The sequence below is a fragment of the Branchiostoma floridae genome, chromosome 12, assembly GCF_000003815.2.
Source record: "Branchiostoma floridae strain S238N-H82 chromosome 12, Bfl_VNyyK, whole genome shotgun sequence".
Classification (NCBI taxonomy): Eukaryota; Metazoa; Chordata; class Leptocardii; order Amphioxiformes; family Branchiostomatidae; genus Branchiostoma; species Branchiostoma floridae.
In genome coordinates this window covers 14816671-14835472 of record NC_049990.1, presented here as the reverse complement: position 1 = coordinate 14835472, position 18802 = coordinate 14816671, and the positions used below count along the sequence as shown (strand labels likewise).

The window sequence follows — 18802 nt, the reverse complement described above, 5'->3', positions numbered from 1 at the left end:
TTAGGCACATCCAACTTCATACTAACCGTCACAGACTTGAGTGGGCAGGGTGGTTCGTAGGTTGTCCAGCATGCTGAAGTCATCCAGTACAAATAGGTTGTCTGGCACTCCGGCAATCACGTCCAACTGGTCACGGTCAAGGTTGCTACCGATCCCCACGGCATAGGTGATGATGGCCGCCTTGCGCATACTCTGGGCCGGCTCCGCAGGGTCATCATATGATACTCCATCGGTCAAGATGACGGCTACTTTCCTCACTCCGTCCCGAGCACCGTTTCTAGTAGAGAAGGCAAAGGTGGTGGTGTAGTCGATGGCTGCCCCTGTCAGAGTGTAACCGCCCGGATATGCGATGTCGGCGACCGCATCTTGCAGCGCTTCTTGATCGTCATAGGCATCCAAGCTGATTTCCAGTGATGCCCGGTTGGAATAGACCACCACACCGATGCGAGTTGCCTCGGGTCCAAGATCAAAGTCGCTGATCATCTTCTGCACGAAGGTCTTCATTTTCTCAAAGTTCGTGGCTCCCACGCTACCCGTACCATCCAAGACGAAGACAAGATCCACTTGGACGCTGCAAAGTGGAGCTGAAATAGCAAGACCAGAGAATCACTTGCCATCTTATGCACATCACAAGAAAGAGTTCAAGAAAGGCGAGCAACAAATGATGTACTCATTTCTTCACCTCTCCCTCACTGTAATGGTCAAAAAAAGCATTTGCTGCAAATTTTACCTGTTAACGCTACTTGTGAAGTGATGATAGGGGCGCCGTCAAGTATTTGGCCAGGTGCGGTAATATTGGTCAGCATTGTTTGGACGGCTGATACTGCGGATGTCGTGGCCACTACCTCAACGTCGACTGTAGTAGTTGCAGCTATCGAACTGTTGGACACAGTGCGTGGGTGATATTTTTGTATGATGACTATTTTACACAACAGAAAATACGTAGAAGGAGGTTAATGCCACCCCACGGTAAAGAGTATTGTATTTCTTTAGTTTTATTCTACGTCTTTAAAGATATCACTATCACATTTGACAGTTGCAGCAAATTCTTACGCTTACTTACCCCGGAAGGATTTGTGTCACGCGTAGAAACACTGCCGATCTAGTTCTTGTGGAGAACTCGTTGAGTAGCTGCAATTTACGAAAAAAAGCAGTGCTTAAAACTGTAAAACTGCATATTCATTGTAAACGCAAGCATTAATTTCATTTACAAGTTTTTGTTCTAAATGAGTTTTAAGTTAGTTTTGCTATTTAGCTCAATATTACAACTGGCACTTTACCTTGTATTCGATCTCGGATACCAAGATGTTGTAAGCAGATCCAAGAGTCTGATACTCCACCGTGTATGTGATATTCAGGCTTAGCCTGAGAAAGATGGTTGTGGTCTCTGCAAAAAGAAACGATTTAATCCTTGATACATGATGATGAACAGCAAGTATGTAATCCAAAAGAAATGGATCTAACTTAATATGGATCTAATAATGGATCTAAAAGAAATAATCTTAATAACTTAAATTGCTATTGAAACTCTAGTTGATAGAAGACATCTCTGCAGAACTTTGTCCTATGTATTGAGTTACAATCTAATTTGCTTGCAACACATTACAGTACTATTTCGACTGGAAACCTCAGTAGTTAAAGGACTGTTCCCCCGATCTCTATTCTTACGCTGAGAACATTTACATCTTGCTAATTTATACCAAAAACATATGCTAGGTACCTCCGGTTAAATGTACAGTAATATTGGGCTTGACAATGCATTATACTTACGCTCAGATGTAAGATCTGTTGCCGTGGAATCGACCATGACGTTTCCAAAGGTTGCAGGGACATTTGAAAACAGCCTTGTTACAACTGTTTGCTGCCAGGTCTGCAGTGCCATTCTGTAAACTGCTGTAACGGAGCTTCTTGCCCTGAAATGTGATCATATCAAGCCACGTTGAACGATGAGAAGAGAACGATAGAAGTTTCGGCATAGAATGAACACACATTCGTCAACGTCGACAAACGTAAAGCGCTATCTTAAACCTTTGCTATCCCAAAATATAAGAAGACTGGCTTACCCAGGAGACAGTGACACGAGCTGCGTGACCGGTTGTGGGATGTTCCCGAAGAATATTGATAGCTGTTCAGACAATAATCATTATTATAACATTGAGCAACATTCAACATATGCGGATAGCGATCCCAATCACGGCACGGCCTTGCATTTTTGTGACTTTCTCAGCCACCCTTGGCTTTTGTAACTTTGCTGAAGGGCAAGTAGGGCACCCCCATGCCAGGCATTTTCCATATGCATTTGATCATGAAGCACGAAGAGAGACGACGAAACATCAACCAAGCATAAAAGCATAAGGAAAACCAGCATTAGAAGTGTTGGCTCACAGAATAGTGAAAACCAATCCAGGTGACTAGTTCCAAGTTACAACACACTGTAAGGCTTAAGTCGGCAGTCTTATGGGCAAGGCTTGTTTCCAGTTGAACCATCTTCCTATTACAGCCAAGCCACCCTCCTATACACCATTGGTCATCCATTTGTTTTGCCGTGATTGATTTTAATTGCATTTGCATTGCACTTAGTCTTGTATCTTATTGTATTGTAACAGTGAACGTGTTTTAAATGTATATGATGCACAACGCATTCCGCGTCCTGGTGTACCATACTGTATTGTACTGTTGCAATCAAACTGAAGAAAGAAAGGCTTGGGAATAGACTTAAAAAGCAAACAACCAAAGCCAGACGATAAGGACTACTCCAGACAAACACATAGAGGATAAGATCCCAGGTTAACAACACCCTGTCCATGTTATTTTACATGCATCATGGACAAGTTGCTTCTTGCGGAATAGCCCAGAGAACATGACCGAGCAGTTACCTTGACCAAAAATAAATATTCTCATGCGGCGGACAAACGACGAATTAGTAGAGAACTACCTTCGATATATGCCTTTTGCAGCAGTGAAATGTATGAGTGAGAGCATTCAAGTACAATATCAATGATGCGTCCTTGTCCTTTGCATGGCAGCGTAGAAGACTGCTAATTAGCTGTTACCTCATTCTCCAGCAATACCATGGGTTTGATCATAACCAGAAGTTATGAACAGGAACAGGTATACGTTGGCAAAGTCACACTGCAATCGCAACCAGCATCGCAGCACATGCAAAATGCGCAAGTTTGCATAACGCGTAGTAGTGAAGGTTTCCCACAAGGATATTCAGTTATATCACACAGCCTTATCTGAAACATTTAGTTTCAGGAAATTCTTGTAGAGATATTGAGGAGCTCACCTTCATGCTCGTACCAGCAGAATCTTCAAACCAGCAGCATATAAGTCACAAAATACCCAGCTTTGTCGCAATGCAGTCCATAGAGCGTACGCGCTGCGCAGAAAAGGCAATGTGAAGTTTACCAAGGGGACAGAATAAGACGAGACAATAGACAGAAGTGAAAACCATGCATGAGAGAAATGTTCTACTCAAATCTACAAACTTACGGAGTCATCAAGTTGGGTAAAGAGGCCAATCCAGGTTGACGAATTGGGATTAAGTAGATCGACGCTGAAGTTGGCAGAAATGATGTTGATGCTGATGATCCGCTGTATACTGTTTCCAACTGTAAATGCCACAATATTCACCTTCATCGATACTTCGGTGCAATTTCACAAGACATGGACTAATCGAAGAAGCAAGAAAACCTTAACCAATAGCTAACGCTGTTTTATAGTGATGGACCTTCAAACCTTGAGCATCTGGCATTGGAATGAGACCATAGTCGTGGAAAACGTCTTTGCAAAGATGCAAAGCAATATTGAAAATGCATGTACTCTCTTAAGTGTACATTGCAGTGAATCTCAGTATTTCTAAGCTCTCCAACAGAAATGAAGAGGATGAAAGGATGTTTTACAGCAATACTTAGAATCAGACATTACCATTACTTTGAGATCTTCGATATTTTAAACTACGATTAACAGTGTAAACATTACAAATTAAAACGTACATTAGTCATGTCACAATATGATGCATGTACCGTCGCATTTTGAATAAATATGATACATACCACCGCAGACCTCAGTTGGCAATGTATTTCTCAGCTCGTTAAGACCATTGAAGTCTGCCAGCCGTCTCAGGTTTCTTGACGTCCCAGCTATGCTGACTAGCCGGTCAGAATCAAAGTTACTGTTGATGGCAACGCCGTAAATAAAGACATTCCCTTTCCGCATGTTGAGAGCAGGACCAGCAACATCATCATGTGGAGTACCATACGTGAAGAGTACAGCCACTCTGGTAGCCCCAGCACGGGCTCCATTTCTTGGTGAGAATCCGTATCTTGCAGCATAGTCGATGGCTTTTCCTGCCATTGTCAACCCGTATCCTCCAACATACCTGATTGTATCTATATCCCGTTGTATGGACTCAGAATCGGAGTAGGTATCAAGAGCAATCTCCAACTGTGCATCCTCCGCATATTGTATGATACTGATTTGGGTACTTTGGGGGCCAATGTCAAAATCACTGATAACCTTTTTGACGAATCCTTTCTGCTTTTCAAAATTTTCCTCTCCCACGCTCTTTCCACCGACCAACACGAAAACAAGGTCCAGCTGTACTTGGCAAGTTGGAGCTGAAATAATGTAAAGGGGCTTGATGTCATATTTATGAACATGAAAATGTTTTGTATTATCATAAAATGTCATTCTTGTACTTTTCCCTTCACCTTTTTTGTATGGAGAGTCTATACTGTATACCAGCTGCTGTATACTGTTAACTACATCGTATAACGGGTTTTTACATTTCAATTTGAATTTGATAGCTTTAAGGGCCAGTTATACATCTGAGGTGTATATGGTGCCATAACGCCCGGTCCTTATAATCACCGAATAAAAACAATAAGTGAGTGGATCATTTATTGTCATGAATAACATCTGTATATTCATTACTCAACCCTTGTAGCTCACTTCTGATTGGTCGAATAGTTTTGCAATTTGATAATAAACATTTAGGACGTTACCAGTTTTTCTTACGCGGCGACCGAGGTCAATGTGGCAAACAAAAGACTGTTAATCATAATTAGCAGTTTTACCAATGATAGCATGGCAGTTAGAAAATTGACCATTAGAGAATTATGTTACAAACCCTTTATAGAGGAATTTACATTCAACAATAAGAGAATTGCTGCATGTTTGTCAAATATTTGCATTATTATGTTTTTATTTTGCATCTCTTAAGGGACCATGGGATCAGTCTACGCTACATCTTTTGGTGCATAACACTAGTTATGATATTCATTATTTGACCTTTTATTGTGAAAATGTGTGTCGTTTGGAGGAAAATTTTACGTCAATGGGAGCTGGTTTTATAAATACATGTAAGTTTTGTCTGTTTGCCTCATTGACCTAGTTTTCGATCTATCATGGCCGCCGCCTGAGGTAGCTAACGTGAATTATGTTGATACAAAGAGTTAACATACGAACCCGTCTCTTGGATGATATAATCAGTTACTTCAAATTGACCCAGTACTCCAGTTGCTGTGGCATTATCAATGACGTTAATAACGGACGGTATTGCAGCACTGAATGCTTGGAACTCCACACCCACTGTGATGGTGGTTTCGGTAAGCCTTTATTTGAACATAAACATGACTTTACAATAAAGCTCACAATGTACAAGCTTCAAAATAAGGTCACAATAAACATGACTATGACTATTTGCACTCTGCCAGAGAACATTGCCTTTCATTGATTAATGTGATTTTACTGTTATCATTCGAGAGTCAAAAAAGATAAGTTTTGGTAATTCTTACAAATACAATCATTGATCATCATGCATAACTGAATAATGGACAGTTAGGATATTGATAGTATAAGTACAAAGTCACACACATGCATTGTACTAAATGATTTCTATTCAATATGGAAAAGTTAAATATTGAACAGTGAGGATAATGTACAAAACCATGCACATCACATGCATTTTACTAAATCATCGTTATTCAACACGGACAAATGAAATATTGAACAGTAAGGGTATCTCTAGTATATGACTGTACGAAAGTCATGCACATTCATTGTACTAAAGCATCATTAATCGACATGGAAAATTTGGGATATTGAACAGTCAGGTAGGATATTGTTAGTCTATGTACAACATCATGCACATACATTTTACAAAATCATCGTTTATCGATACTGAAAAATAAATTTGATATTAGACAGAATATTGCAAGACATATGCGAAACATCATGCACATGCATTGGTCCGGAAAAAATATTGAACATCTTGGATATTGCTAGAAGTATAATATATTATGTACAAATCATGTACATGCATTGTACTAAAACTTCATTAATCTTGTTATGTTATAACCTTGATATTGTCTATATGTAAAAAGCCATGCACATGCATATATCGAATAGTACTGGTGCCTAGGTCTAGGATGATTTCTACAATGTTGGCATTTTTTGTTACTTCCACCATCCTTTTTTCTTATTTTCGAGGTTAGTAATAATAATAATGATAATCAGCATTTAACGTCTACTAGGCATTGTGCATTTTATTCTTACCCTGGTCCTATTTGGCCAACAGAGACCGAAGCAATTGAATCCTGGTCTCCAGCAAACAGAAGGTAGAACTGAAAACGTACAGAGAATAAGTCCCTAAATCCATGAGTTGTTTCATCAGGTTGGTAAGTCACTGAATAAAGAGACTAATTTCACATAACCTTTACTGTTTTAGTTGTCCCAAATGATTCGTCATACATATATCTCACTCAACAGTGAACACCGCTTAAAAGAATCACTGTGTATATTATGTAAATACTTAGTGTTGGGGGCCGCATTTGTAAGCAGCGACACCTAGAGCTGCAGTGCCATGAGGAAGTTGACAGACGGTTACCTACTTGTTGGTGGAGATAACAGTTATGTAAAGAGTCTCTTTATTCAATATATCCTTATTGTTTATGTCACATTCTTATTTCTGTGTAAAAACAACACATATAAGCATCTCCATAACAGAAGTATGTCCACCATTTGAAGCATCTAGTTTCGATTATGCCAAGAGTACATCTGTCTAAATAGTACACACATCATGCAGTATAATCAAAATGAACTAGCTGTAGCACCAAAAAGCAGTTAGTCAAGCAAAATGAACTACAGTATGCCATTTTTAGTATTTTCATACCACGTTTTCAAGCTGCAATGACAAATCTACAAAGGCTGCTGATCCAATGAGTTGAAGATCTCGGGTGAAATTGTAAACGAGCTGTAGCTGCAAGTAGAGAGGTCTGATTCCTGAAATCATGAAATAAATTTTTATTAGTATTATGGCTAGGCGCAGTCAATGCCATATTCAATTAGCAAAATGCTACATAAACGTATGTTTTATTACACAATCAGTCATTTGTATACACACATGCACAAGTGTAATGACCCTTACTATGTAACAATAGTTCACCTTTATCCGATGTGTAACCTATATTCGTTGTATCTAAAAGCCGGTGTATTTAAGGATTTCAAATCGATGGACGGTTGTTTCTGTTTCAAATTAGTTCTTTGTCTTGATATCCAGATTTCGATAAATGTCATATTTGAAAACGAAAACGTTAACGGATATAAGTCACCCCACGGAAAAGGTGAACTAGCATTAGCTATGCATTTCGTTCATACATACATACATGTATTAACGTATGAAAAATGATTTACTTACGCTCTCTTATCACCCTTATTTGGGCCGTGTTGATCTGTATAGGACCTCCCAGTGTGTTAAAACTTTGGAATCTGGTGGTGACATCAGTGACCGCATAAGGGGAGATGTACATCTGGCATATAGCTGAGACAGAATTGTAAGGCCTGTAACAAAATATCAATGGTTATAAATGAATGAACGAAAATTCCCAGATAAAATTGCATGATCTGGTTTAATGGACTGCATTTAATTTCTATTCATGACTATTATGATATTAACATCCAGGTGAAAGTTGACATGATAAGTGTTGCAAGGCAAAGATGATGATGGAGAGGGAACAATGTACAACATATATACAGAGTCAGTTTCCTTCGTATCATTGTTTAGTCTGGCCTGGAGGTTTAGGTTCCAAATCATTTTTATTCTTTTATAAATCTTAGCTATACACGCGTTGGGACAGTTACAGTATACATATATGAGATGTCTGGACTTCATGAATAGCAACCAGCATCCAGTTTTCCATTCAATTCTAAACCATGATCACGATAGCTGTATAACATTTAGCCACTGATTGAAACACTATTACCATGCAGTATCTCCATGTTGCAACTGCTATTATATATATATATATTATGTACAAAAATACAGTACGTTGCTGGGATTGAGTTTTTTGCACATAATTACCAGTCACGAAACGTTTGAAATGTTCCTTACCCAGGTGCAAAGGACATAAGCTGCACAATGAATCCTGACACACCCGTGAAGCTCAAGTTGACCTGAAACAATTATGAAACAGTTAATGTTCTTTCTCTTTAGATTAAGTGTTTTGAAACTCCACTGTGTATATTAAGCAATACATCAATAGTACAGTGCAACAGGCTGAAAGCTTAAGAATTTTTAGCCTTCTTTAAGTTTAAGTAGAATTCTTCTTAAAAACTTAATTTTCTTTGAATTCTAACTTTATTCTAAAAATGTTATATCATAGAGCTATAATTGTGAATACTTCACAAATCTCTGAAAAGATGGCCATACATTTATTCAATCTTTGAAATGTCTACTCACAGCCTCATTCAACTGAGTGTACAACTGCAGGGATGCAGAAGTGTTGGCATCCAGGTAGTCAATGGAAAAGTTGTACGTCTCGACAGGGATGTTCACAATGTATGGCAAACTGGAACTGACTGTATCAAGAAATATTTTAAGCAACTGGCTCACAGTACATGTACATCATGATTTCTCTCATGTAAACTTGAAACAATATGAGACTACTATAATTCTATTAGACCCTGTTTACAAGCGCAATGTGCCCTTTTTGTGTACTGTTAGTGAAATATTTGCTTATAATTAAGAAAACAACATAATTTGTACATGCACATGTTAGTAACTTCTGGCCAAAGCAACCAGAAGCTGAGTCAAAAAGCATTAGTGCGTTTCATTTAAAAAAAAATCAAGCCTTGTATTACACTACAAACCTTGACATAACTTTCTTGAGAGGGTGTTACGTAGCTGTACAAGACCAGTAGATGCCTGCAGTATAGTCAGACTTGTTGGTGCTCCTGCAATGTAATCTAGCTGATCATAATCAAGTTCACTGCCGATCCCAATGGCATAGGTGATCACGCTTGATTTCCGCATCCTTTGTGCTGCTGCTTTGATGTCATCAGATGAAGCCCCACCCGTCAGTACAATGGCTATTTTGGTCGAATCCTGTCGCGCCCCATTCCTGCTAGCAAACATATACTGTACCATGTAGTCCAAAGCATTGCCGGTGTTGGTAGCTCCTCCAGTGTACTGAATGGTTTCGATGGCATCCCTCAGGGAGGTTGGAGAACTAAAGGAATCTAAGGCAAATATGGTTTCAGCCTCGTCTGAGTACTGTACCAGTCCGATTTGTGTTGCATCATATCCGATGTTGAAGTCTCCCACGGTTTTCTTGAGGAACTGTCTCATCATTTCAAAATCTTGCACGCTGACACTATCACTACTGTCCAGGATAAACACCAGGTCCAGCTTGACAGGGCAGGCGAGAGCTGTGGGAAGCAGATTAAGTTAAGATAAAAATTCAGATAAAGATGTTCCAAACGGCTACTTCTCTGTGGATTTAAGAGACTAGACCCAAACTACAGGTGCAATGTATTGGGTAGCAAATAAAACACCTCACAACAGCAAAACGAAATATCTAGTCATCATTTATTTAGAACCATTACAAATGTAACAGATAATGATGCATTGTGTATAAGGCAGATAATTTCCTAGTCCAGTTTCAAATCAGAGCAAAACTGCAAAACCATTACGTTTTACTAAGCTAATCGTGTAATTGAATGTAACTTTGAAGCATGCTGAGTAAACATCCAAGCAATGGTAGTCTGTGTTAAACTTTCTGAAACGTACATGGGTCTCATGTTGTTGGTTGTTCTATCTTACCTGTGGTGGATACCGTCCCACCAATGACAGGATGACCTTCAATGTCCCCAGACCTGAATCCTGCCACCAGTGCAGACTGGACAAAAATGCTTGCTGTTTGTCGCACAATTAACGTCACATCTGCAATGAGACTTGTGGCCGTATTCCTAAAAAAACAATAATTGTTTCTCATGTTAAACAACTAACTATTGAAAATACAGAATACCAACAATACCAACAAGGCAAATTAACCTGTTCTATGCTTGAAAAGCAACATCATTATTCCATATACGCTTATTAGTTGCAATACATAAATATGGTATCAATCTGTAAATAATACACTACGCTTACAAATAATGAGCCACGGATAAAATATAATGCTAGCATTTTGCAGTCACTGCCGTATTACTTTTAAATTGTACTGAAAAGATAGTTACCCTGGTCTGAAAGCTGTTGGAATGACGGACAGTATTCCAGTGATATTTTCTATCCCAGTCAACTGTAGGGAGGATCAACGATTTGTAAATTATGTAAATTCTTGAAGCATTACAAAATCATGCAAATTTTACAATTTTGCTTAGATATGAAGTATACACAATTCAATTCATGACATCAGTACTGATTTTTTTGTACGTTCATTAGACTGAGAATACAGTTCCCTGAGTTATGAATTACAATATCCTACAAGAACTATGTTTATTGAATGTGAAATACAATGATTAAGCTTATTCATAACAAACTAATTAGACTTTTTCCTATTCTACACAAATCAATGAAGCCAGAATGTACCTTTGATTCAAAAACGTTTGTCCAATAGGCAAACACTGCAGAGTTTGGCTGATTCAGTTCAGGGATGAAAGTGTAATTCACCTCCACCATCACAAAGAGTGGCAGGGAGTCTGCAGATAAAAATAGATGGATTACATCATCATCATCGTCACACATCCGGTTTACACTGGTGAGGTACAATACATAAAGTTTCTCCAGTATGATCTGTCATATGGCTGACATTAAAGTAGTCCCTGACAGTCCAGTGTCTCTTTCTATCATTCTCTTTAAAGTTACAGTTATGTTATGTTATGTTATGTTAGATGGATTACAAACTTCACGAACAACTACATCAACTAAGTCTTATCAGCTCTGGAGTAGGAAAAGTACCATGCAAGCAAGAAAATACAGAAAAGGCGATGATGGCGACTGAAACACATGTACAATAAAAAATGTCCGCAGGTTATATAAAAAACAGCTCTTGAAAAACATTTACATTCAATTTGCACCTTTTTATCACATAAAACCTGCACACTCACCATCATCTATGACATTCACTGAAGCAACCATCAGGTTTCCAAGCTGAGTTGTGGCCGGATTTACGATACTTGCGATGCCAGCTCGAGCATATTGGAAGAAAACCAGCCGGAAAACGTAGCTGTATTCCAGGGGTCTGTTGAATGAGAGTCTTGTGATATAATTATACAATGAAATGCTCATTGCTACCAAACTTGTGTTCTTGGGATAGTGTGTACAACATCCTCTTTATTTCACTCACAAACATTTTGAAAAAGGACACTATTATATATATTATAATTATAGTTGTTACTTGATTCAAGTAATCTCAACTTTTCTCTTGCAAAATATATGTTCAAATAATGAGACTTTCACATTGATAGCAATACAAGCTGTCCATTTATCACCATAAACTTAAACGTCGTCATCTACTTTCCACTCTGGATCAGACGAAACTAGTGTGCACTTAAATGTAATGAACTTTTGACCTCCGTCACAATGTCTTACCTGTACAGTACCTATTAACAATGATATGTGATGCAGATGCTTATATACTTGAGAATTCTATAAGCTTTTATGATCTGTATTGACTAATCTGTATGTAATATTGACGGATCTGTATTGACTAATCTGTATGTATGTAATATACTTTAATATATTTATCTTATTGAGATATCTTTTGTCAACAGTTGTCATATGATTGGTGCTTTCCCGGATATTTCAGTTGTTTTTATCTTTGTTTCTAACAATTTGTTAAATTTTGATGCGTATTCAGATTTTAATGGAATTATGCCTGTAACTAAGTGTAACTAATACGTAATTCAGCCTCCCCGGATGCAATGTATTTACAAAATAAATGGTTTTACCATTCATGATCATCATCATTGTTAGTGTAAGTTGTGTAATCTATTACATACCGTATAAGATTGACTGGTGCCACTGAAAGAATCCCATTCTGGTAGGAAAGTCCAGCCTGGTTGAGCTATGACGCAAAATATACAATGCAATTTAGATGACAGTAAGTAAACAACGCAACTTCTTGCATGCAGACTCAGTGCAGTGTTACTTTCTGGTGTTTTCGTATCACAGTTTAATGTACAATGTATTCTAATGATACATGATAGCTCTAAAATTTCCACAGGCAAAAGTCAAATTTTTACGGTCATATAATACATGATTGTATAACTCCTGAGATGTATGTATGTATGTATGCAAAGCAATTGGTTTAGACCTAATACTATCACTGATAAAGTTTATGTAATTACATGTTTACATTTAGCAATAAATTTCTTTTTTAGAACTTTGTATATTTTTCTTACCGCTGTCTGAAGACACATAAACTGCTGTCGTAACATGGATGAGCAGGGCACAGATGTAACATCTAGAGACAGGATTAGATTCATACTCCGTCCAACTGAAAGAAAGCCAAAGAATTTAGTTCACTTAGTAACATTGGTAACATTCATTTAAAAATGTCAAATATCATAAATATCATGTTGCAAACTCATTAAAGATGTATTAGAAATTTACATATCATATCAGAATCATTCCTTGCTATTCCTACTGATTCAAAAGCTCTCGGCAATACTTGGAATGCTCATTTAAGTTCTTGCTTGCAATGCATTATTAAAGATCACTCTTTTTCACTACATGTAGCTACTCTTTGAGTGGAAATGTCACCACTATTATAATGATATGAAAATTTGAACACTACTTTGAATTAAAAGCAGGACAAGGTATTGGATATTTGCCACAGTGCAATGATATCCAGATAGATGAGTAGATTCAGCAAATACTGGAACATACCTTCACACAGGCGGTTTGGCAGGCGGCTGCCAAGATCTTGTAGCTGTCCAAAGTTGCCCAGGCTAAAGACATTGTCCGGAGTGCCTCCAATTGCCAGCAGCTCATTCATGTCCACACTTGATCCAATCCCGACAACATACAAGCTGATACCAGCCTGCCAGGCTGCCATTGCATGTTTGTCAACAGTGTCAGATGACATGCCATCTGTCAAGAGAATGGCGACCCGTCGTGTCCCAGGGCGGCCACCGTTGGCAAAGGAGAAGCCGTACTGTCTCATTTCGTACAGCGCCAGTCCTGTGGCTGTTCCCCCGCCTTGGTACATGACAGCATCAACAGCCTGGTTGATCTCACCGATGGATTCGTAGGTGTCCAGGGCAAATTCTTGCATGACAAAGTTGCTGTACTGGAACAAACTGATCTGGGCTGATGATGGTCCGATGGCAAAGCTCCCAGCAACTCTCTTGACAAAGGACTTCATCCGTTGGAAGTTGTCATGGCCAACACTGCCAGAGCCATCCAGTACAAAAACTACATCCATCTTTGCAGGACACATAGGCACTGTAACAATATAAAAACATGGAACACATTTTTTTTATTATCAAGTTTTACCACATTTGTGGAAGGACTATCAGACTGTAATGGTTTGTTCCACTTACACCTGGGAAAACCTTTACTCTTTTCGATAAGTGTGGTGGGTTTTTTTAACGGGCTTCAGGTGTAGCTCTCCTCAAACACGGGATCTCCATTTAACATCCTATCGGATGAAATATGAAAAGTGGTTCCAGTGGTTATGCCAAATGCATCAGATAAAAATCTTTTAAATGTAATATTAAAAAGGTGTACTAATTTCAGAGCATGTCTATTTTTCTGTGACCTAGTGCTTTCGATCATTATACCAATAGGGTAAGGCTTACAAAAGTGTAAGGGAGTGTGTAAAAGTTGATATAACCCTGACTTACATTCTGGACTGAGTGTTCCTTGAAGGAACATTGGGGTCCCAGCCACAGAGGCGTTGAAGTTGGTGAGGATGTCATCCGAGACATTAGCACTCACTGAAGTAACAAAGGACACAAGGGTTGTCGTCGCTGCATACCTGTAATGACATAGAAAAGAAAATCAGTCAGACACCAATCCACATTTTGTATTTGGAACTTCTTAACAATAAAGGTACACAATGTGATATTTGTATCTTTAATTGGATGACATCTACCAGCTCTGGTCATAATCACCACTTGTGTAGGACTCAATCACACTTATCCTTCTGTCAATCTGACTTCAACTTCTAGAAAAACAGAATTGCTTTTAAAAATGATAGACATGAAAGCAAAAACGCCATTTGATTCTCCTAGTAGTTCTTTTTCTGTGTTCTATCTCTAAGTGGCATTAAATTTGCAGATTCCTGTTCTCAAATACTCAACTGTATAAACATTTTGCACCTTTTTCTTCTACTTATGGATGTACATAAGAAATTAATATTCTTACATACTTATATTGCATTACATGGATTATAGTCAGAAAGATTTTAATATATTGTAAGTGCACACTGTAAGCTACAGGCTCAAAAGAGACATACCCAGGAGAGATGTAGGTGACCCTAGCAAAGTTGACACTGGTAGTAAAGCTTTGCAGCAACTGTGAAATGTACAAGCCATTCGTTGATATACATAACCTTTAAACCTTGTATATACATTGTACTTTGCACTTGCATATACATGTTGTTCCGAATTGTTCATACAAAAAAATAAATGCAGTAAAAGCATTACAGCTCACAGAAAGTCTTTAGACATAACATAGTCGTGGTTTCAGTACCAAGGACAAAGACAGCATCATTGGAAACTGTACATAATGACTCTAAAATGCCTCAAACATACAGGAGGAAGATTCAAAAACTAATCAGCTCTAATGACCCATATAACCCAATTGTTATTTTTCCCTGAGAGAACAAACTATACTATACTTTTTAGCTCTTTTCGTTTGACTGATTCAGTGTGCTATAATGGATACTGAAATCAGCTTACCTGGTATGTAAAAGAGATACTAAGTGCAGCAGCCTCATAGCTGGAAATGCTTCTGATCTCTGATGTAAATGTTCTATTCACCTCCACAATGCCATAGAGAACTGCAGGACCTAGCCATAGCAGGAAAAGAACAGTTATTCCTCAAACTGTAATATAAGAGTATCCCTGTCACCCTTTTATGCAATAAACAGCTCTAACATTTCTGTAAATATTTTTCAATATGTTTTCAAGAATCAATTCCTATAACACTGTTTAATATGTCCAAAGCTGTTTGAAATAAGCATACACTTCACTGTCTCACACAGTTTTAAATCATTGGAAAGCACTGCTAAGTAACATTTGAATTTGGTGTAAATCTTTATTCATTACAATGCAATGCTTAGAACTTACATTTATACACTTTTCCCCATTTTACAAGTTATACTGTTTTTCTTTGTGTTGGAACAAAGTTCAAACTGTATAATTATTGATTCTACTCACCAAGATGAGTCTTCATTCAACTTCAATTTTTAGTTTTAATAAATAAAAAATGATGTCCACAGTTGATTGATTGAAATGAACAATCACTATAAAAATCAGTAATGCTGGTTCACCTTTATCCGAGGGTAACCTATATCCGTTGTTTGTAAGTAAAAAACGTATTTAAGGATATGAAGTCGACGGCCGTGCTGACAATAGTTTCAAATCGGAACATTTTGAAAATATTGCACATTTGAAACCACTGCCGCAGACTTAATACCACTAAATGTGCTGTTTTTAATGACAACGAATAAAGGTCACCCCACGGATAAAGGTGAACTAGCGTTAGATAAACAAGCTATAGTAGCTGTACATGTACCTTGAGCATCGAAGGTAGCACCTGTGACTGCCAAGTTGCCAAAGGTCCCAGTTGAGGCCACTTGGTTGATGATGATTTGCAGCTCGTTGACAATGTATCCCAGAGAGTTCAAGGTAAAGACCACCCTGACTTTGCCGCTTATGCTGTGGGGATTAAAACACAATTTTATTACCATGACAGCATATAAACGTGATGTGATAGTCTTTTTGAAGCCTTATACCTTTGTGAAACCACTGAGTCAATTAGATGACGGAGCTCTCCTTTCAATACCAAATATCCAGGTACCAAATATTACATCTGTGTGAAGTACGGAAAGTCGAGCAAAGTACCTTCTCAATGTTTTATCAGGAATGCCAGGAATCCTACTCTTGTCATTTAAAGCTAAAAGTTACCAATGAATATTGTGTATGCTATAATGTCTCAAAACCTTCACTTTTTAAGTATATGAAGAATTTCTTGCTGTAAAGGTCAGTATGCTCACCTTGGCTGGAAGTTGATGTTTGTAAGGATGAGGTTGGAAAAGTTTCCAAGCACAAAATTCAGCTGAATCAAGAGAAAACAAAAAAAAGTGTAAACATCAAGATATATTCTCTGAGTATGTCAAATTCATTATTAAGTAATTATTACTACATTCATTTGGTATAGATTATTCAATTTATAAACATGTTCATGTCTTCTTTAGGCAATCTACATGCAAATCAAACTGATGACATATACATATTGCCTCAACAGCTCAAAAATTCAGAACTTTGCTTGTCAATACATTACCTGTTCAAGAACTGTTGCTCGAAGAGTGATGAAAGTGTCTGATGTCACGTTCAACAAGTCAACACTGAAGTCATCACTCAGATCTACTGTGGCCACGCTTGTCACACTGCTGCCATCTGATTGTAAAAAAAAATAACATTAGCAAGATACTCTCGCTCTGGTACGGCCCAATGTAATGAATTAATAAATCTACTAAGTTGGGGATGGACAAACAATTAAGTTTATACATGGAGTTTAAAAGAAAAATGTTTAGCTACGGAATTTGCAATGCATCTACACTGCAACAATATGATGCTAAGCACAAATGTCTAGATGTATCATGACATCAAGATAGAATAAGAATATTAGAGGACCAGGAGGTATGTCCAGTTGAGTGGTGCCCAAAGAAGGCTGTGTGATAGGTGAGGTATGAAACTAAAGTATAACTATAAGAATGTCCAGGGTTAGCCCTTGGCAATAGCCCCTGGCTAGTTGGGCAACCCTGGCTGTTTGTAAACAGCTGAAAAAATCAATCAATAAATGTTCATTACAAACAGTGCAACGTTGCTTTCAGACAGAGACAAAAACATACAGTAATTAGGCAATCATACAATTCATGTAAATCTTTAAAAAAAAGGATTAAAATGCAGACAGTTTCTTACCATCACAGAACCTATTTGCCAGCCCTCCTGTCAGAGTGAGGAGGGAGTCATAATTTGATGCACTGAAAACTCTGTCCGAGGAACTTGCGATTTCTTGCAGCTCTGATTGGTCAGTTCCACTACCGACACCCATGGCATACATGACAATCCCAGCAGTCTTGACTTCCTGTGCGGCCCTGGTGATGGGCTGGGTGGACATCCCATCTGTGATGATGACTGCAACCTTGCTGGCTGTAGGCCTAGCACCGTTCTGGTAGCTGTATGGACACATATTTATCTATTTATTCATCTGTGAATCTTTAGGGGTAGCCCCCTCCGTTATATTGGAAACTTGTTTCCAAGGTAGCCCCCAAAATCATAAAAATATCAAGATTTAGAAAGATCATATGACCTTTACAAAAACATAATTCATACCCGGTATTCAATACTAAGCATTCTGCAAATACATATGTGTATAAGGGATATTCCTATTTTGTTAAACCAAGAAACAACACTGGAAGAAAGTCGTATTGCAATTACATATTTTAAGCTATAGACAAGCTAGAATTCTTTTAAGGGTACTCTTTTCCCATCCTCTGATTTGTTTTGTTTTGTTTTGATTTGATGACATATTACACTTAGTTTTTTTGGACAATCCTCTCAATCTATTGATTTTGCTATATGGTGGATAAAACTTTCACTCTTAGTATTGAGAATATATGCAGAGGAATCAATGACAAACACAATAACTTAAAGTGGCTGAAAGTATGTAAAAAATGTGTGTAACATGTATGTACTTCTATCTATTTAGTAGGTACCTGAATGCATTGTTGACCAGGTCATAGAGAGCCAGGTGAGTGTTGGTACCTCCACCCTTGTACTTCATGCCATCAATTGCTGTGTTGATGTCCTCCAATGTGTCATAAGAGTTCAGACTGAAGACTGCTTTTACATCAGTGGAATACTGGATTATGCCAATCCTTACAAAAAGAAAAACACCAGGTTACATTAAAGGAATTGTAACAATGAAGAATTATTTTCAACACTGATCACAAAAATGTTATCAATGATTGTATCAACTATTGACACAAGCAAACCCTTCATTTCTTCAATATGAGCTTCTTTTACTAAATCAGATAAAATTTAGCCTGTGAGTTTCTCACTGATATTAATGCTAGTGCACCATTATCTGTGGAACTGCATACATCCATTGTTTACAAAAACAGACTATATCTAAGGATATGAAGTAGACCAATGGTGGTACCACATTGACAGTTAGAAACCGCTGTCAGTCGACTACCTTGATAGTATGTACCTGATACCCTGTTTTTAAAACAACAGATATAGGTTACACTATAGATCGATGGATAGCATCAACTCATTA

The 18802-nt window shown here is 38.0% G+C and overlaps 1 protein-coding gene across 1 annotated transcript in view; it reads right to left on the bottom strand.

Annotated features, from left to right (window-relative positions):
• Window positions 1–18802, bottom strand: part of LOC118427034 (collagen alpha-3(VI) chain-like) — a 35191-nt gene that overhangs the window by 1962 nt on the left and 14427 nt on the right. The window contains exons 19-44 of the mRNA XM_035836672.1: window positions 18237–18398; window positions 17440–17696; window positions 16799–16914; window positions 16512–16573; window positions 16031–16173; window positions 15193–15302; window positions 14748–14806; window positions 14134–14267; window positions 13175–13732; window positions 12688–12782; window positions 12286–12350; window positions 11392–11525; window positions 10874–10983; window positions 10522–10583; window positions 10106–10251; window positions 9154–9711; window positions 8744–8862; window positions 8396–8457; window positions 7703–7845; window positions 7178–7287; window positions 6562–6629; window positions 5473–5618; window positions 4059–4622; window positions 1281–1387; window positions 1064–1131; window positions 27–571 (exon numbers count right to left, since the gene is read on the bottom strand). Of these exons, the coding sequence (XP_035692565.1) occupies window positions 27–571; window positions 1064–1131; window positions 1281–1387; window positions 4059–4622; window positions 5473–5618; window positions 6562–6629; window positions 7178–7287; window positions 7703–7845; window positions 8396–8457; window positions 8744–8862; window positions 9154–9711; window positions 10106–10251; window positions 10522–10583; window positions 10874–10983; window positions 11392–11525; window positions 12286–12350; window positions 12688–12782; window positions 13175–13732; window positions 14134–14267; window positions 14748–14806; window positions 15193–15302; window positions 16031–16173; window positions 16512–16573; window positions 16799–16914; window positions 17440–17696; window positions 18237–18398 (4703 nt within the window). The remainder of the gene's footprint in view (window positions 1–26; window positions 572–1063; window positions 1132–1280; window positions 1388–4058; window positions 4623–5472; window positions 5619–6561; window positions 6630–7177; window positions 7288–7702; window positions 7846–8395; window positions 8458–8743; window positions 8863–9153; window positions 9712–10105; window positions 10252–10521; window positions 10584–10873; window positions 10984–11391; window positions 11526–12285; window positions 12351–12687; window positions 12783–13174; window positions 13733–14133; window positions 14268–14747; window positions 14807–15192; window positions 15303–16030; window positions 16174–16511; window positions 16574–16798; window positions 16915–17439; window positions 17697–18236; window positions 18399–18802) is intronic.